General features: G+C 36.9%; 1 protein-coding gene across 10 annotated transcripts in view; it reads left to right on the forward strand.

Annotated features, from left to right (window-relative positions):
* LOC110374034 (ensconsin) overlaps positions 1-21,292 on the forward strand; it is a 55,571-nt gene that overhangs the window by 25,811 nt on the left and 8,468 nt on the right. For 2 of the 10 annotated variants that reach the window (XM_064040907.1, XM_064040908.1), the window contains 11 exons: positions 2,387-2,589; positions 3,387-3,425; positions 12,620-12,714; positions 13,069-13,095; positions 14,088-14,273; positions 17,302-17,439; positions 18,427-18,597; positions 19,226-19,302; positions 19,536-19,634; positions 20,085-20,174; positions 20,563-20,752. In XM_064040907.1, coding sequence (XP_063896977.1) covers positions 2,387-2,589; positions 3,387-3,425; positions 12,620-12,714; positions 13,069-13,095; positions 14,088-14,273; positions 17,302-17,439; positions 18,427-18,597; positions 19,226-19,302; positions 19,536-19,634; positions 20,085-20,174; positions 20,563-20,752 — 1,315 coding nt within the window. The remainder of the gene's footprint in view (positions 1-2,386; positions 2,590-3,386; positions 3,426-12,619; positions 12,715-13,068; positions 13,096-14,087; positions 14,274-17,301; positions 17,440-18,426; positions 18,598-19,225; positions 19,303-19,535; positions 19,635-20,084; positions 20,175-20,562; positions 20,753-21,292) is intronic. The other 8 variants (XM_064040909.1, XM_064040914.1, XM_064040910.1 and 5 more) reach the window with 8 other exon arrangements.

Genomic DNA, 21,292 nt, shown 5'->3' on the forward strand with positions numbered 1-21,292 from the left:
ATTATGACGCCATTTGTTCCTAGACAGTGTGGGATCTCTTAATCAAAATTGTTAATATATTTTATACTGTAGGTCATGTCTAAGTTCCCCATCTATATCTTTGCCCGTTTCCAGTATAATAATTCACTAAAAATAGAACTCTATTTCATAAAGTTTTCGCCTGCCTTGATAGGTCGAAGGCGTGTTTATAGTCTTACATTGTTTGCCTAGCCGACGTCGCTGGATCAGCGATTGCGTCCGGTCAAGCCGAACGGAGATATCGGCTTACGCGCTATTTCCTTATCAGGCCCTTGGACAGTTTTTGTTAAGTGATTCACCAAGATTTATTCGTACCGGCTGGTATTTTTATTACGCAATTTATATTGTTCGTCAGCATCTAGCGTGGTCTTATGAGATCATGATCTTTTTATGGTGGATCTTTGAATTTCTCTTCTTGTGTATGACATAATTGGGCCTATACATATTGTTCTGGCTGCTGACGAGCTCGTCTAGGAATACTGTGATGAGTAACTTTTCAATGATGCTCTGCTACAGTTTTATATAAATCACCTTCATCTTCAGTTTTAACATTGACATATTAATCAATTTATGTAGAAACATAATTATAGCCTTTCCTATTGTCTATTAGAAAACCGGTTTACTATTTTATGTCTGGAAAACGGAATTATTGTATTCTACTTTTCTCGTAAAAGTTGCTGACTTGAGAAAATAGTGAGCGAACTACTCTTAAACGACTGTTTCACGACGTGTTACTTGGCAATTCTTAGCACAAATATTACCCATTTCCTTCTAAGCTTTTCGGTCACTTTTACGATTTATTTCTTCAATAGGCTTTTGTGAAAACCTATCTCATTCAAAACAAAGTCTAAAGTCTTCTTCTATTATATACCAGCCTTCCAGCCTTAATTTATGTATGGAAAACTACTTAGCGTTAAAGCAATTGACTGTATGAATTGCGAATACTAATGAGGATCTCAATAAACTAATACCGTGTAATTGCCTACAAAAGTAACCTTGAACCGATTGAGTAGGTCTCTGTTAGAATAAAATCATTAGAAGAAATTATAAGGCAGAGATTGGCGAATCTTTAAAAGATCATTTAAACATCAAACTTCAAACGATTACGCTTCCTAAAAACACAGGAAGCTTGAAATTTATAATGAGCTTCTGTAGAGTCTTGAACTTCAATATCATGCGACCTTGAGCAACCTTGACTGGCGCTCCTAATGGAGGTCAAGGTCATAACTCAAAATAAAAATGTTTTATTGTTTCTTATATGACCAGTAGCGCCTTATTGTGTCTAGACTCTTCTACTAATTACTTATTACAGTCTAGAAGCGCATTGTCTTGTCAATTCTAATAATAAATTAATGATGAATATGCGACTAGGACAATAGACTAGAACTCGGTACGAAGTCTATATTGTATGAAACTAATTATTTGAATTCACAGTCAATTTGTTCGATATGTTGTAATAGAATTCCTCGTTGATAAAACTACCGTTCTCATTAATGTTGTTGCTTATACCTACTGAAGTTTTGTCTGCATTTCAAGAACTTGTTTAGTTTCCATACAACTTGAACCACGTATATAGTAACAACTTCTACTTCTTTGTCCAATAATCTTCTCAGTTTATCCGTGGAGTAAACACACCTACTTTATAGTAGCAAGCAATCTACTCTCATTTCCTCTTTTACATAGATAATTTTCTAGCAACATTTTATTTCCTGAGAGTAATGTTGGTTCTAACATGATTACTCTGTGCCTCGATGTAATCGTTCTTGGTAAGCTCACTATTATTTATCATGTCGCGCCCGCAACCCTGAAGAAGCTAATCTTTGCAATATGTACGGCTTAAGTCAACCGCAGTCTCCCAAAATTCTGGAATATTCCAGATCACTTAAACAGGCTTCTATAGAACCAAGTCTTATAAAGACTGCATTAAATTTACTATTTCCTAATCCAATATTTATCTAAGTAAATAAATGTAATCGAAACAGTTTCGTGTTGTAAAATCGATTAAGCCAACTGTTAAATGCAATTTATTGGATGTTTATCGGCCACTCCTTTTTCTGAATATCTGGCTCTAACCACCTTGATTATTTGCAAAAGATATGCCTGGGTTGCTACTTTTACCGGATTGGGTGTGGAATAAGTACTTGGATGCATTTAAGTTAATAATTCTTCGGAAATGTCTAAACATGGGTATGACCAAATGTGTGAACGCGGTTAAGGATATAATAGGGTTCATAAACACGCATTTGCTTTCCAAATGATGGACAGAATTAGAAAAGGGAGAAAGACAGAAATTTTCCTTGAGGCAAAAAGGCTTGAGCTTTATACTTCTTTTTTGACATAATATAATTTGACTATGATCTTGTTCCAGGTTGAAGAACGCAAGCGCGCGATATGGGAGGCATCAATATCGCGCCGCGAGGCGTTGCTGCAACGGGAACGCGATCGGACGGAGCGGTTGGAGCGACAGCGGGCCGCTCGCTCCGCTCCCCGGCCGGCGTTCGCTTTCGGCTCGTCCACACCTCGGCTATTGGAGCCGGTAGACTCGGCTGGTTTCTTCTGGGCCGCGCGCAGGTAAGATCTCATATGTGAAACTTGTCAATTGTTACTCTTACAACCTTTTTATCGTCCCACTGCTGGGCACAGGCCTCCTCTCACATGGAGAAGGATTGAGCATCACCACGCTTGCTGAATGCGGGTTGGTGATTTCAGACTTTATAGTCCAGGTGTCTTGGTGAAAAACAGGGGCTCATCAAAATCTGTATAATCACTAATTGGACCTAATTGAGGCCTCTTGGCTCCTCGATTAGTTAAGGGCACTAAGAACATGTCATTTTGCACTACATTGTTACACACTTTTCCGATATCCATTGTTACATGAAAATGTGTTTTATATGTTTGCGTAGGTATCACGTCAGCTCAATAATAACTTAATCAACAATATTGGACATTTCGATGGCAATATAAAAAGTATCAATTGGTTCAGCGATACAATTGTATTTATTGTTTTCACGAACAATGGACATCGGGTTTTGTTTACAAAACATTTGAAGGGCGAAGCAGTGTAGGACGATTTTTTGTGGATGCCTAATTAATGATCCGATTTATTTCGAATTTTATTGGAAATAAATTCGTATGAGGCATTACCAATATAAGTAACTTTAAGATGTATCTTTTTGGGTTATTTTTATTAGAAAAAAGTAAGCAGCTTCTAGAATATACCTCGCTTAGCTTTCTTGGGTTCACACCGGGTGTCGGTATTACACAAATCGCGAAGGAACCCCAGTAAATAACAGTCCTTATTTTTTTTATTTTAATTTCTTTTATTTTGTTGTGCACTAATTGTGTTTTTTATTTTTCCCAACCACCAGTACCAACCCCATAGATCAGATGAACTTTTTTGAATCACTGTAAGCAGTTTTTATTTGAACTTTATGTTGATGTTATTTTTTATTTAATCGTTACTAATGTGATATGTTGAGTTTTTTTACTAATTTTTAATCTGACCCGCATTTCGATGCTAGAAGTGTAAATTGTATATAGCTTAGCAGGTAGAGAAAGAAGCTAAAATAGTGTAGTAAGTAGCTTAGTTTGCATGATTGAAGCATGATTTGTGTTATGTGTTGTTTTATGACCAGCCATAGAAAGAAAAAAATATCCATTATTGTGGATATATTATATTCCATAAGCCCTGTATACCTATCCCTTGTGAAAAATACTCAGAAAAGTGTAGTATTCTGTGACACTACGATACCATTTATTTTCCTCTCAAAATCTAAAAAATCTATTGTTGCAGTTCAATATTTAGAGGGATACTTTAACAATGTTTTTTGTTATGATAACTTCAAGCGTTTGTTTCCTTTATGTCACTACAATATGATTAAAACTATCAATAGATTAAACATAAGTACCAGAAGTGACGCGACTTATGATAGCGTTCGTTGAAGGACAATGATAATAAATCACCTAGTTTGAATTGCAGATCATACTTGTATATATACTCAATGATATCTTAGGTAGTTTGTAGGGTTTCCCCTGACTTCTTTAAATAGAAGAAAAAACAATCATGAAACAGATATTTAATTGAAAATTATGGGTGCTGTAAAACTTTCCAGAACGGTGATGGTAAAAACTTGATATCTTCATATAGGAAAGCATGCCATGACTAATTGACGTGGGTAATTGCAAAGAAATAAAACATGTTGGTCATGAAATAATCACCTTTTTGATTTATATACCTCGCTATCGTCCGATGGGTCGATACTTCTTTTAATAATAAGACGATTAGTAATATCTTAGCCGAAGTTCACACGAGAAAATCCCGCAAACAACTTAGTTGACAACAAAACGCACAAAAGGTCGGGTTTACTAACATAATAATGTGCTCAAAACATAACAAAACGAATGCGACCGGTTCCGTCTGTTACATTTTTATGATAATTTTTGCAACAAACTTGAATAAAGAATAAATAAATATCGTATTGAGAATGGTCCTGTTTGCTAGTATTTTTTTTTTTTACTTACTAGATTTAGTGTTCATTGATGGCTTGAGCTTAGTACTGGTTTCTTTTTTTTTTAGAATTCAAGACCTTGCTTAGTATAGGGTTCTTGAACTTGAGACTTGTAGTTGATACTAACGTCTGTATCGACCCCTAGGGAACTATATAGCACTTAAAAAGAAGCCAAAAACGTTCCAAGAAAATAAACGAGTTTACGGAGATATACCTCATTGTAAAACTGAAAAAAAAGGGAAAATACTTTACAAGAAATATTAAAAAACTTTGGCAAGCAATAAAATTCTTAAGTAATTCATCTAGAAATATCCTTGATAATTTCTCGTCCGCCTCAAAGGACCAATTCGCTTTATTGTCTAGGTACAATGAAGTAGAAAGCTGAACTGTATTTTGAAAAATAATTACAAGTGCATAGTTTTCTATTAAAATGCAGACACGAACGATGTCAGCTGAGCGTAAATAATTGACATTTACTTGATTAAATGTCACGCGCTATTGATCATATCATTTGGTATACCGTTTGGCATCCTAACACAAAGTCTAGACTTTAAAAATTGATACATATTTTCCCTTCTTACCTTTTACATATTAATCCTACATATCTTACAAGAAAGTCACAACTTACTGCACTATTGATCGGAAAATTCTACCTATATTTCTTAACCTCATTTCATTGGAAAACTACGACCCATTTGGATCGGGCTGTTCCATTTTTAACCCTCAACCGCGACGGTCAAATTGGTCGATAGTCGATACATAGGCATTAATAACTCCAAGGGTAGTTAAGGGTGAATGTCAATAAACCCTTATGTCTGGGTGCAATGTACAGACGGCCTAGCCCTTAGGGATGATTCATATAACTTTGTTACAGCTAAAAGCTTTTCTGTATTTCTGAAAAATGGTCGTGGAGTGTGACGGGAATTTTTGCGCTGTAATTTCTTGAGTTTACGGACAATCTTTTGTAGTTTATTTGACACTACTAATTTTATAAAAAGGATTACTTGCTTTGTTTTTCGTGTTAAATGCTAAGTGTACATGACATCGACGAACGCGATTGTAACGTTTGGTAAGTCGCATTTACGGTGTGTTACAAGTTTAAGTCCTATGTAATAATTTAAAAACAGCACGTTGTTGACAAAACATTTCAGATCCCGAAAAAGCCGTGATTGACGTTTAATTCCAGCGCCCACTTAATATTCTGCGTTCACTACGAAAAACAATGTATTTACGTAAATAAATCCCATTTAGTAAACGAAATCTGAATATTCATCACATAACTTGAGAATAAATCCATGCATGAAATCATATTCTTAATAATAAATTCCGAGCACATTTGTACAAGAATGTCATACATAACTAATTATAAAACTCGAAGGAATGTATGCTAGACTTGTAGACAATGATTTCGGAAAATGTTGAAGATATTTTTATGTGATTTTCGTCAGAATTATATCTGTGATGTTGCGTCAAAAGTAAAATACCTTACACTTGAATCAGCCGTTTACATCGTCAATAGGTACCTATGCAATGCACGTGGTAACAAATAATATTTTGGTAAATACCAATTTATATTTATAAACAGAGCTATGTATATGTTGAGGAGTATTATCCTAGAAACTATGTATATTTAATTTTGTGGAAACCAGAGACTTCTTAGCAGAAGGTAAACATTTTGCCTCCGTAGAAGCTTATATTTACTGAACACAAATGCCCCAAGCAAATATTAGTTGATAAATAATATTTTCGGCACACGAATTACTGGGTATGTTCAAATAAACCGTAATTGGTTACATACCCATTATAAAAGATCAATCTTCAATAAAAGTTATTTTATAAATTACATCCCAAACAAATACATTTTTTATTAATATGATTAAAAACTGGTTTGTTAATTGATAACAAAAACTGTTGATTGCAGGTGTACCCATAACGTGAAGTACACCTGGTGGCAAAAATAAATGGTTAAAATAATGGACCATTTTATATGGGCATTTTTTTTGTTGGGGTGTGTGCTTGTAATCTTGTATAGTTCAGGTGATGGTGTTTTAGATTAAATTTAATACTTTGGTAATGTTCGTTATTTAACGTGGCAATTTTAGCTTACTTCTCAGAAACTGTTAATTATGTATCAGAACTATATTCCAATCAAACAGTGTTTGGATAACGCAAAATTAACAATCTATGTATCTATTACACTGCAGTTTCTGATTTAGTCAGTATGCTAGCTGCACCCGCAGTATTTACCAGTTGCATCCCCATACCAAAATATCATCTACGTTGGTTTAGCAATTTCTTGTTTTGATAAACTGCCAATATCCTACCATATCAAGCATAAAGTGATCATATACTATACAATGTGACGTACCCATTCATCAGTCAGGATCTGAGCCGCGACTTATTAAACGGTTTCTATATTGAGCGTAAAATTAGGACATCTGTTCCAACTTAAACTGCATGCCAAACTAAAAGGAACGCGGTATAAAAACCACTTTTTATTTATTATTATTTTAGCACGATTACATTAATAATCATGTTCAATTTATTATGGACACCTGGTACCTTTTTTAGATGTCCTCGGAGCCTTTGGTCCTTGAACAAATATTTATTTTAAACTAGCTGATCCCACGAACTTCGTATCGTTCAAACCCTCCCTGGACCTCTACAAACATTTTAAAACCAAAATCAGCTCAATCGGCCCAGCCTCGTTAGTTTTAATCAGACTAACGAACAGCAATTCATTTTTATTTATATAGAAGATTATTTTCCATGTGTTTTTATTTATTAAGTACTAATATAATTTGATAACAAAATTTTCCGTTACCTACATTTACCTGCTTCCTATCCTAATCTGCTGATTAGATTTGCAACTGAATTTATTTTAATTATTGACTTTCATAATTACAGGTATCAATGATATCTGCAGTTTTTTCATGTATTTAATAATCGGATAGTGATAAGAAACTTATTTTTATTGTACGCCTGCACTATGTTCCAAGGGTTTCCCATTCAACTAATTTAGCATTTGCGCTTGATAGATAAAAAAATCGCATGATAGCTACTCATATAATCGGGAACAAATCTGCTTACATGTAGACACTATCCTAAGCTTCATATTTATCTAAATCCACTAGATATAAAAGTGTGGGTGTCTCTGAAAGTTCATTAAACAGACCACACCACCTCACTGACCTTATATGATATCTAAACCAACATTCAATGCGAAGGTTCTGATTCACAAATCCAATTAATTCAAGCTCATTGAATATTTAAATCAAAACAGAAGCGACAAAAAAGATAAATGAATTCTGCCTTCACTCGGCAAAAAAGTTAACAAAAAACTGTCTAGCTCAAATTACTCATTAATGTGTTGGTAGTAATTATAAAACCAAGTAATCTGTACGTGTATCGTGCTTGTGAACAATTAAGCCTGTTTTCAGTTTATTTTGGTTTTCAACTCTGACATTCCGGATTCTAGACTTAGAACTATTTAGGTCACATGCCTATACTGTGTTTAGTGTTCAGCGGATTTTAATTAAAAGTCAGGGCGGCATGTGTTACGTTATTTAGCTTGTTTATTTTTTATTTTCTATTAGCTAGCTAATTTAATAAGTTGCAGTGTCAAAATTTAAACATCCTCAACTTCTTCATGAGCAGACAAAAAATCTTGAGGTCTTCTTGAGAAGACCTTTTCGCGCTTTGCATTTATTAAGGACCTCGGACTTACTTTATGAATTCGGGCTCCTAAACATTCAGTCGTAATTTTATGATTACTGCTCTAAATAAACAAACCAAATCAATTTTCATCATATCGTAACACCAATTAACACTTTAAAACAAGCCCATAACCACCCTTCGAACAAACTCGAGGCCTTGTCAAGGGCGTTAACTAGATTAACAATACGACCCCTCTGCATGTGACACGAGCCTAATTAGTCTATAGGCCGGTTTACACTTTGCGAAGTGTGAAGTGATAAGTGTTAAGCGTTAACTTTACGCGATAAGTCTCAAGTGTTAAGTAGTCTTTTCCATCTCCGTTTACACAGTGTTTAGGAATAAGCTCATAGTGGTACTGTCCGTTGTGCATAGTGTCTCTAGAAATGGAAGATGAACAGCGCCTACTATTGAGACAAATAATTAAGGAGATTGTATCTGTTGTGGTATCTGATATAGAAAATGAACTCAATTTTGAAATCAATAGGCCTAAGAGATTATGGCAAAGAAAATGGATTACCAGACGTTCTCAGTATGGAGCCAGCAATAAACTTTTTGAAGAAATTGCTAAGGAAGATCCTGCTGAATTTACACACTGATTAGTACAGGCAAATTGCGAGAGAGGGTAGTAGAATAGTTGAGAGGGGGTAGTCACTTAACAACAAAAATAGACCTTGATTCTATTCACTCGCACTAATCAATAAGTACTAATCGCACGTATCACTTAACACTAATCATTTTACGCTTCCGTTCACACCTTGATTACTAAACACCTGCACTAATCACCTGCAGTGTTAACTTAACAAAGTGTAAACCGGGCATATGACATGGAATACAACGATAGACAGCTCAATATTTATAGAAAAATAACCTTTATGTCAAGGTGTTAAGGTGCATGTAATAAGCGTATTTTTGTTTTTTTGTTTGTGGGAATGGTTATTTCACTGATGTATGTATTTATGAAGTAATCCATCTTAAGTTCTTGGAATGGATGTGAGTAATGAACTGTTACTAGTTCGTATCAGCTGTTTCTAATAGATCTATGTCATGAAGCCTATGTGTACTAAGAATTTCACTGATATTTATGAGTGTTCAAAGTTTTTTGTAATTAGTGGTCGTGCAAGAGCAGAAATGACTTCGACATATTTTTCTTTTCTGACTCGCCATTTGTTTAAAATTTAATTCAGGTGATTTGATAAATGACAATACCTAGTCACCAAACATACACGCATATTTGTTTATTACACAACATACTTATTCAAAGGAAACTGACAAACAAACAACAATACAAATATATACATAACAGTAGGACACATATTGTAAACAATAGGAAAACCACTGAAAGTAAACAAATAAAACTGTTGTACATTTTGTTGGCCTACAGTGTAATGGAACGTTCCCGTTTTGTCATAAGTCAAAGGACGGAAGTGGGTCAATATTGCGCGCTCGAGGTGTACCAGTATGACACTAATTTCGCACTAATTCGTATGTAATTTGCGATACAGTACCATATAGATTCATTTGATCATCTCTGGCAGACGTTACGGGTAGTCAGAAGACAGTAAGTCTTACCTAGAGGTATTGGGATGCCCGGGCAACTAGGTTGAGGAGGTCAGATAGGCAGTCGCTCCTTGTAAAGCACTGGTACTCAGCTGCATCTGGTTGAGAGTGGAAGCCAAATCCAGCATAGTTGGGAAAAGTCTAGGCAGGTGATGAATACCATATGGAGTCACTAGACTTTGATCTTTTTTAGTATTTTTATAGTTCCCCTGCAGAAGGTTTATAATTAATTTATCGAGTCTGTCCAGGGCAATTTGGTCTGAATTTAAAGTTGGACGAATTCATGCAGTATGAAATGCAATCAGCGCTGTCTGAAAATTATAAGCCTTTTCAATGTTAACTGTTGATTGGCTTGTCGAATTCGTAGTTAATATTCTCATTTACTTTTGAGGAATATAATATGTTGTATTATTGGGGCGAATGTTCTGCAATAATACTCTTAATTCAGTCATTCAACGAAAAGGTTTTCTGGCTTCATCTTTGTATGATCACAGAAGTGTATTTCTCGCTGTATGCAGAGAGGATGGGTGACTGTTGGCTCAGCTTAAACTGAATAGGTGCGTGCTTATAGTTTTCGTTAACCAGTCAAATGAATAAAATACATAGTGCCAAAAAAATTGTGTTATGGCATATAGGATTACAGAATCGGAAATACACGCCTTATCCATGATATCACCTCGACAATTTTATAATCACCTTCCTATTTCAACACTTAATTTGCAAAACTAAGTCCAAGCGACATCCAGGCCACGTCCGCTGCTTCCGTCGTGGTTTACTGACCTCATGACGTCATCACCTCATTGTCTTTGCCACACAATGGCCTTATATCGGGCTAATTTGTCAATGGCGAAATTTTTCCTACTAATTATGCAATTTCGCGGTCCGTGATCATGTCAGCGTTTTGGAGACTGTTCGAGAACTTTGTTGACTGGCCTAGTTTGAAATAACGGTCTTGGATGCGTTTGCGCAGATTTTCTTTTGTTTGCTGTAAAATTAAACGGAAATGTTTAGTCACTTTTCGTTGTATTGCTAACTTAAAAAATATACCTATATTTATTGAGCTGTTCAACCTTGATACTGTTATAAAAACACAGACTTGACTTTCGCGTATACAATATCAGTTTCAGTACCTACTTGAATCTATTTTATCGCTAACATAATGTAGGGCATCGCATAGCCATTAAGTATTTATAGCTTCTAAAGTTCAATTCTGTTAGCAATATCGATATTTTCTGATAAACTGACCATTATGGGCACCTATGTAACATGAGCAAATAAGATGTAAATGGGTTCAGTTACGGGAAATGGCTGTAAAACAAATTGAAATAACTATTTATGGATGGATATAAATATTACATCAATCATCATTCATTATGCTGTCAATACGGAAAAAATGTGTTTGATGTTGCTAACGTAATAGGTATTTAATGTCAAACCACGCATAATATTTTTAGTGTTTCATTTACCTTGGATGTTTTAAGTATATAGTAAGTAATCAGTATGAAAATGATAAGGAAGCAGTCATGTAGGATGCCTGTATAGACACATTTACTCATACAAATATGGCTCACTCCATCCATGAGATTAAACATCCTAAAAGTTAAGTGATGCAACAGACCCTTGTTTCTTTTTACCACAACATCTGATTAAAAACAGAGATACCAGAAAAGCACATATGCGATGGTATAACTTGTCTAGTTTATATTGATGGTATAAAATAGAAGGGTGGTTCCAGTAATTAAATGATATCGTGTCAAAGGCAGCTCGTGTGACCAACCCCTGTTAGACAAAGGTCACTCTTCATTACGCGCATATAGCCTGAAACTAGTCAACAGTTTATTGGATTATTTTACACTCTAGATCATGTCTGGGATTAAAAACGGGCAAAGCAGATAGAATAGGATGCTACATTAACTAATGTAATTGCTAGTTAACAAACTTATTCCCATAAAATAATCTGCAAAAATTTACAATACTCTATCGTTATGAGTAGATTAGTAAGGTAAAAATAACCTCCATGGGAAATGAACCAATCCTTCTATAATATTAACCAGTAGAAAACACAGGTACCTATACCTTGCATGACATAGAATACCATAAACGAATCTAAGTAAGTAGAAATATGTCTACTTCCTAATGACAACACCTAGTAAGTATAGCATTGTATGTATCTAGGTATGTAGAACATTGAACAAGCAAACATAATGCATATTGCTTTTAAGTGTAGATACGCAATCTAACACAACAGCCTGCTCGATATGTAGATACATAACATGTTGCATATATGTTGAATATTGATTAGAGGTAACATAACGCTTCTTCAGTGTACCAAATGTACCAATCTGTTATACTTTTTACAGAATAGAAATTTAGAAACTTAATTCTTGTCTTTTTTTGTCAATTTCAGGAATAATATAAAAAATATTATGAGGCTTTCTTGCACTATTCTATTTGGACTAAATTAATTGAGCTGAATATTTAAAACATTGTTTGTCTTTGATAATTTCAAAATTTTCATAAGATATAGACTGATGTTCTAAATATTCAGCTTCAAATGAGTTTAGTCTACAAAGGCGCAAGTGAATATTTTATGTATATTTATGTATTCATAGAATTAAGGACTAGAGATGTAAATTGTGATTTTCTCATTATTTTATAGGTTTACACTTCAGTGCAAATATACCATACGAGTATTTTATAAATTACTTTATAATTATAATTTTAACAGTAGCTCGTTGCATCTGTCATGCAAAATTAACCCTAACTTAACCCTTATTGTATAGTATTAGATTCTAATATAGTTTGTACGATGTTTTCAGGGCGGCATCAACAACAAATGTGATGTTTGCGTCTGCGCCGCTCACGAGACGCGCTTCCGCGTTGCAGCTGGATACCTCAGACACTGATAATAAAGGTAACAATATATTTCAGTGTGATAATGCTAACGGTGGATTTATATAACCTATCTATCCACTGCTTTACGGATATGAGATCGCAGTAAATCTGTCAAAACCTTTCCTACTTCGCCTTCCAATATAACATCTATGATACGTTGTACTGATGTTGGTGTGTGGTGTAGCTGTCGCCAAACTTAATGGCGGCTTGCAACGTATATCCGAGCACAAGCGCATGTATCCTATAATATACGTGCACCTCTGTATCCCGCTGATACCTAAAAATGGTTTCGGCGGAGCCCCTTGCATGTTCCTTCATTAAGTTTGGCACGAACTATACTTTCTAAGATCATTTTTCTTATTCATGCTGCTAGCCGGAGCTGTGATGTTCATGAGTTTCTGTAAGTCATATTTTATACTTTTATTCGTAAACAAACAAAATAATCATCAGCAATCAAACTTAACTTATGTGTACTACAAAAAAAAGCCCGCCATTGTCGCATACATTACACTAATGGCCGAAATAATTGTCCCCATATTATAATTATCTTTTTTTCTGAGTGTCGGCTATTGTATTGAGATCGAGTACGTCGCGGCCTTGCGCTAAAGATTAAGAAAAGATTATGCTAATACGCTGTGTAAGCTGGTCGTTCAAGCGTTACTCGTGATCTGCACGTATGTGTAACTTGGTTTAGCAGTTTTATTGTGCTAAATGCAGGAGTTTATTTTGTTGGGTGTTGCATCAGTTGTTATAAACTTAAAATACATAAGCTATTTTACGTTTTTGTAGGATATAAGATCAAAGATACGTAAATTGATGACCATCTGGGTATTTCCCATGAGCTCATAAGGTACCAAGATTCTTTGGTTTGCAAATTACAGGAAAAAAAAAATAAGAGCCATTATATTCATTTTAGTACAGTTTTATGAATATAATGAATTCAGGATCACACAAAGCTGATAAACACTCCCTGAGCGACCTATCTCTGTGTCTGGGCAAGTAAACCCAGCGTCCCCAATTAGAATTTAATAGCAGTCGTTGTAATTCTAAGACACTCTGAATACTAGGCCAAAACTTTGATACTAGGGCTCACTCAATAAAAAGATGAAGAGCGAAAAGTTTATTTTTAGGTTTCAATTCCATTTGGAACATTATTTCCAATGTTACACATACGATCGGATACCTGCAAAACAGTTTAATTTCTGTTTACATCTTGTCTTCTTTGGCTACAACTACTGTATGGGCAAGTGGCTCGTACATTTTATACAGTGTGGCCTCTAATGTGACATGTAAAAAGGACCCTCGCGTCTCTATCCTTCCTTTTTAGCAGTATGGTACTACCCTTCTTATCATAATAAACAAAATAACTAAAATTGCACGATATGCTTGTAGACGAACCCGAGCGCACAGCCCCGGTGGTGTGGTCGTCCGTGGCCCGGCGGCGCACGGACCTGGTGCCCACAGTGCCGGCCCCGCGCGCGCCAGGTAGGGCCTACTCCATGACGCGGCTGGACCGCCTGCCCGCCGCGCGCCCGCTGCACTCCGCCTCGCCGTCCATGCATCACCTCAACAGGGCCCGTAAGATATATCACGTCGCTGCTTCGTATGAGCTTCGCTTCGGGTTTTCGGGAGGCTCAGTTTTCGCTTTTTGGCAGAGAAAGGGGTTTGTGTGAAAGAGTGATGAAAAGGGATACCTATGAGAGCGATTTTCGAAAGTCAATATTGTAAACATCAGAATTATAACAGGTTGTCTGAAAGAAATGAGGCTCTATATTACCTACTTTTTGTAGTTGTACAGAATGGGCGAATGGTGTTTGCAAGATTTCGGTGTTAACAGTCTTCTCATGTCTGTCTTATTATGTCATAACTCTGTGTTAACATTATTTTGCGGTTGTCACAAATTAAATAAAGTTGGTATAAGTGAAAGAACAAAGAAAACAAGGCGATGAACAAATATGTGCCTGGCTACTTGCAGCGTGAAGCTAAGCTTGAAAGTTTTATGCCGATTTGATTGGTTGCTTTTCTTCAATATCAAAAGTAGGTATAAATACATGGATTATTCGGCAAAATAACTTTTGATTGGCCTAAGCCTACGGTGTGTGCTTTGCTTTCTATTGTAGTCAGGCTTGAGCACACAAAAACGTTGAAGCGAAAAATTGATAATATTAAGGGTTGATCCAAGTGTGTAAGTTGTGTGAAATTTTCCGTAAGATCGTGTAGTCTTCATGCCTAAAAAGGGCTGTGTGAAGCAAGCTTTAATTTTGAAGTGTGGTATTAAATAGCAGTAGTGTTTGCTAGTAACTGAGTGTGTGTTTTCTGCCAGTATATTATGAAGTATTTAGTACGATTGAAATATTTTGTGTGAAAATCAGGTCTTTTTTCGCCGTTGGCAATCTTGTCCCTATCAAAGTGTTGCCATGATTGGGCTGTTTCATTTTGGTAGGTTTTTAAGCTTTTTAATTAAGGTGCGCTTTTGATCAAAATGTGATGGTTTCGCTTATTGTCGCAGGGTTTCGTAATCACGCCATTAACAGCTTATTATTTTTGTTAATTTAAGAAAACTTGTCACTAATTGTCGACACACGTAATTTTTTTGTTGGGGCAAAATGTCACTAACATTTTTTAGTCCTTAATTATAGTTAAAAGATTAGTTATGAATAATATAATAATTATAATGTATAAAGTAATTATAATAATGTAAGTCAGACTTCACCATATAGGTATGAAAATAATAATTATGCAATTTAAGATAATTATGACAACAAAGTATTGTTTATAAGCCGTATTGTTGCAATATTATATTGGAAAACAACATACATTCGAACGGATATTGACAGATACGAACGAACAGTTTCATAATGTTTTTGATTGTTCATCTTGATTATATTTTTCTTTATTTCTTCTTCTTTTATCCAACTGTATGACATAGCTATGTGATTATTAATGAGCCCCAAACAAAATTGGACTTACCTACATTACCTATTCAAGATGTACTACAACCACCTTTTCACTTTTTTTCAAAATTGGATTGGGTCATGGTTTTGTACATATGTAATGTCGTTTATTATCACATTACAAAAATCTATTCTTCACTATTCAAAATTCTCTAAAATACTTTTTATCAAATTTTCTTCTATCACTATCATTATTTTCTAATTCCATCGTCTTTCACTGGGTCGCTTGGTTTGGGCAATTCCTTGTTCCATTTTGGTCTTTATTCCTTACAGCTTTAGGCTTATTTTACAATGAAAACAACGGGCTAAAAGGTATTTACCGCTACCTCTATTTGCTCGTGTACACAATGGCTTATGGTAACTTAATCAATAAAAAATGCAAAAAACTAAAACCAACTTCAATAATATACCTCAAAGTTTCTCCTAATTCTGACAAATATTGTGCAGAAATAAAAATCGTTTCAGCTATAAGTGAGATAATCGAGTAAAATATACATGCAGGTCAAACTGGGAACCTCCTTTTTTGAATTCGGTTAAAAATAAAAGAATAGTGGAATGCTGTCGCAACTTTTTAAAAGCATTGCATTGTCATGCTATCTTCTTATAACGGACTTTTTAGAAGCATCTCTCTTATTTATTTTTGAAAACAACATACGCAAAAATAAGCCATTATGTACCCGAGCATAAACAATCTTGGTCTAGCCTACCCGGTGGTGTTGCCAGCTCCTTCCAAAAGGTGAGATTAACATACAGCTTAGCTTTCAAACTAAAACGTGTACAAACGCACTTCCCTTCATCTTGCACTGAGCATTCAGATATACACACAAAACTACAATTTATTACTAGCATGGTTTGATTTTGAAAACAGTTTTGTAAATTGTAAATCGGCTTTGGAAAAATTGTGAAATATTTTAGAAATTACTCTCATCAGATACTTACATGATATACATACACTGGAGTACATTCATAACCGTAGGGAACAAAATCGTATCCATAAAATTCATTCTCTTTACACCTTGAGACTTTATAAAGTGACATAAAATATACAGGACGGTGCCGTCTAATCTAAATTATACTTGGGAATATTCGAATCATGTACATGTCTTTTCCTTTCGTACATTTTACGTATATATCATGCACACACACATACCTAAGCCTTCCACACATACCGCAACATAATACACTGTCTAGATACCATGTATCAACAAGTATCATGCACACATACATAACCTATCTTCGATTTCCGCTCATTTCATGTCTAAATCAGATAAACCATTTTATCAATAAGTATCATTCACACACTAACTTCACCTTATACCACCTCATTCTACATACCACCATGAGGGTTCAGATAGACCGGGTCGGAGAGCATCGGCGCGCATCTTTCTTTTCACACAGACCGGAGCCGATTGGCTGCGCGAGCATGCAAACGGAGCCAAATGCAAACAAAAGCAGTGCGCATGCAAAAATAAACCTTACTTCAAATACTAAGTAATCAATACTACTTACTTACTCAATTTCCAACGTGTTAAGAATTTGCTCTGCTCTCCTAGCCGGTCTGTCTGAACGGACCCTGATGGTACAATACAAGCTCACATCCACGTACGTCACGTGAGCGTCCTCCCCGCTGTACATAGCATGTGTATACGCAGAGCCGCGGTCGGGCGACACGACGCCGGGCTCGCGGCCAGGCAGCGCGCTATCGGGCGCCGTGCCGCGACGCAACGTCGCCGCTCCGCGCAAGCCGAGACCCGCCTCCATTGCTGGTACCGGCGTTAATACGCCTAGAGGTACGTATGCTACAGATAGGATGATAAAAATGTGTGTTAAGTAGGATAGGTGTTGAAAATAATATGGATGACAAAAAAAAATCTATAATTTGTATGACCCATATACAGGGTGACGAAAAATTCATTTTTGTTTGTGTAACTATTATGTTAGCGTTACGCCTAGACCCTACAACATACATACCTATAATGTAGGGAGATAAAGTGTGAATTAGTTGCGTTTGTTCAGTAGGATTAGGTGTTGAAAATTATATGGATGTACAGGGTGACGAAAAGTCGAAAATTTTAATTTGTGTAAGGCCGGCAATACACGGACCGCGTGAATCAATCAGGGGCGACAGCTTCAAGCTGTCGACTGGGCAGTGAACTGCAGAGTTCTATGGACGCACATACACGAACCGCTCGAGCAGTTGCAACTGATTCTGGCGGTCGATAACTTGAAGCTGTCGCCCCTAACTGCTTCACGCAGGCCGTGTATTGCCGGCCTAACCCATATAAGTACAGGTTTACGAATAGTCGGAACTCTTAAGGCTTGCTGGCCTATTATTTTTTGCCTGTTTGTTATATTTTTAAATTTTATGTTCTGTGTCGCCGATTCGATGTTCAGCGATGTTATTAACATATCAATGTTCTAATTATGTGTGCTTATGTATGTAATAATTTATAATATAAATTGGTACTAACATAGGAATCACGTAGCATATACACCGTTGATTTGAATGTATTCACATGAATAGAAATATAATTATTATTAACTCACTTTAGCATATTCTTTATTTAGACAAGGTGTGTAACCAAAATTATTATGAGGTAGATTTTCATTGTCACCTAGTCAAAATCTACATTAATAAATCTTTACCATGTTATATCTCGAAAACTAAACGCTCCCCAAATAGGGTGTAGAAGAAAAAAATGCTCATCAGAGTTTGTAGAATACATGGCAAAAATTTTGTATTTTTTATATTTTTCACCCTGTATATATGTTTGTAGCTGATGGTATGTGCTTAGGAGGTGGTGACACGTTGGCGCAGAGCGCGGCGACGACGCCCAGCGTGTCGCGTGACGGCACGTCACTGGCGGGCGGCGACACCGTGCCGCGCCGCGCCCACACCACGCCGCGCCGCCCGCGCCCCGCGTCCCTGCATGCCAGTGCTAAGCCCGGTATGTACTCTATAGCAGGCGTGACACCGTGCACACCACGCCGCGCCGCCCGCGCCCCGCGTCCCTGCATGCCAGTGCTAAGCCCGGTATGTACTCTATAGCAGGCGTGACACCGTGCACACCACGCCGCGCCGCCCGCGCCCCGCGTCCCTGCATGCCAGTGCTAAGCCCGGTATGTACTCTATAGCAGGCGTGACACCGTGCACACACCACGCCGCGCCGCCCGCGCCCCGCGTCCCTGCATGCCAGTGCTAAGCCCGGTATGTACTCTATAGCAGGCGTGACACCGTGCACACACCACGCCGCGCCGCCCGCGCCCCGCGTCCCTGCATGCCAGTGCTAAGCCCGGTGGGACTATAAATTATTTATTTATTTCGAATTAGCCTAAAATAACCGCCTAAAATAAAATATGGCGAATAAATAACCCGCGAATGCGCATCCCACCAGCCCTAGTTTTGTTCCAGCACGGCTCCTACGCCGCGCCGCTAGCACGCTGTTCGCGTGCGGCGCGCTAGATATTAAATGATGGTACATTACGAAGAATTGAGCGCGCGCACCTTGTCCGAGCCGCGCGGCGTGCATGTTCGTACTAAATGACAAAATATTCATAAACTATTAACTTTTTCAGCAGTGCCGCCAGTCGCGCCGGGCGAGGGCAAGCCGCCTGTACACAGAAAGCCAAAGCCATCCAAAGATCACGATAAGGTAAATAAGTAGTCAGATAAACCACTTTAAAGTTTACAACTAAATAAATAAATTAAATAAAAATATCACATAAAAAGAACAGTACATTTAAACAAAACGTAAAGCAAAAAACATTAATTAAAAATCACTAATCAGCCAGTCAACAATTTCTTTGCATAAAAATATTTACGGTACATAAGAGACCGATGACATGGAGTGCTAATCTCACATATGCACCGGGTGTGTCCCCGCAGGCGGGTCGCGGCAAGTCGGTGTCGGCGTCGCCGGGCCGCACGCTGTCGCCGTCGCCCAACGTCTCCAAAGAGCCCAGCGTCGACAAGGACGTTGCGAAGGTAAATGCTGTGCTTCACTTTTTCTAATAAGAATAACTTATATAAATTCAACTATTTTTGAGAATATTTGGCATTCGTTAGCGTATAGTGTAAACCTTAAAGAATGACAAACAGCGTTATCCAGGGATGGGATATATTGGATTCCCCGGATAATTGGATTTTAAGGAGATAAAATCAATGGCCGCTCCATGTTGAACACCTAGTTCTCGGCTGCATTCATTCTGATTACAACCTCAGCACAGTTGGGAAAACGCGAAGCAGATTATTAAAGACTTGCTGTTGCCCTACTTATTTAACCCGCCACGTCCCAAAAACAGTGAAAGTATTTTCTAAATAGGTTCATTAGCTCAGTAGCCTTTAGGCGATTCGGTTTTTTTTTGTTTCTTTGTTCCCCCAAACATCTAAAAAGTCGAACAATACTGAAAAGTAACACTTTATGTTATATTGCAGCCGGCGGGTGTGGCAGGCGAGGTGGACGCGGCGGAGGTGACGCACAAGCTGCAGGCGCTGCAGGTGCACGACACGCACACTAGCGAGAAGGTATTTACTACATTACTTCACGTCTGTCTGTTCATAGTTTGCACTAGCTGAATATTCCTAAGACACTGATTTTCATCTGGAATCTTATACATCACTGATCCTCCGTGGTATTTTAGTATGTTCAGACTCACCCTCCTAAAAAGTTTGGGAAGTACACGGCGACAGATCAATATAGCCCGTATCCATTCATTCTTAGGGGGTACTCTGAAAACAGGATGTTGGTAGCCGAGTGCGGGACATTAGAGCCGAGTTTCGCAATAAGACGCAGACAAAGTTAAAATGCAGTATTTTGTATTAATTTCTAGATTCCTCTCCTACGCCGGAACCATTTCCCTTTATAAAATGAAGAACTTTTTTTATAAAATCGGGCATTTTCCATTAATTTCAGGAAAACGAAATCAAAGAAACAACAACCGTAGTAGAAGTTAAGCAGGAAACGAAAATCGAGCAACAAGTTACAGAAGATACGAAACCCGAGGCTCTAGCGAGCGACAGGCCCGAACACAAAGACAAGAGGGACGACAAGGACGAGAAGAAGGAACCCTCCGTCGAAAAGACTGAAGATAATGAGATGACTGGTGAGAACTTTTTGTGTAATAAAACTTATCAATTGGAAATCAGAAGAGGTTTTCAGTTTGGGATGTTTGTTTTATAATCATTTTGTTGCGAATTGGTTTAAAAGATATTTCGTTGTATTTCAATTTAAATGTAGGGTTTATATTATCATGGGAAATAATGCTCTTTTATATACAGAAATGTGTGAAAATATCTATTTACTTTTTTAGGAAGTGGTGTTTTTAAAGTACAAAGGAGATTGGGCAAGAATGTATGAAGTTTGGTCCAAATGTCCACCACGAACGAGACCTATATAATTAAATAGTCCACTTAATTTAGAGTAACTTTTACTAAGAAAGTAAAAAAAAACAATGTCAAAAAAAAGTTATAGCCAAAAATGTATTCTTTATTTTCGGTACTTTTTGTATGTTATCATTATTATTTTTATTTTATTCCACTTCCATTTCCGCACTTTATCTAAAACTAAGATGAGTAAGACACATTTGCATATAAACAACCCAGTTTTTGCCCGATGGATGTACGAATCACTAACTAATTGAGGC

The sequence above is a fragment of the Helicoverpa armigera genome, chromosome 23 (assembly GCF_030705265.1).
Source record: "Helicoverpa armigera isolate CAAS_96S chromosome 23, ASM3070526v1, whole genome shotgun sequence".
NCBI classification, from domain to species: Eukaryota; Metazoa; Arthropoda; class Insecta; order Lepidoptera; family Noctuidae; genus Helicoverpa; species Helicoverpa armigera.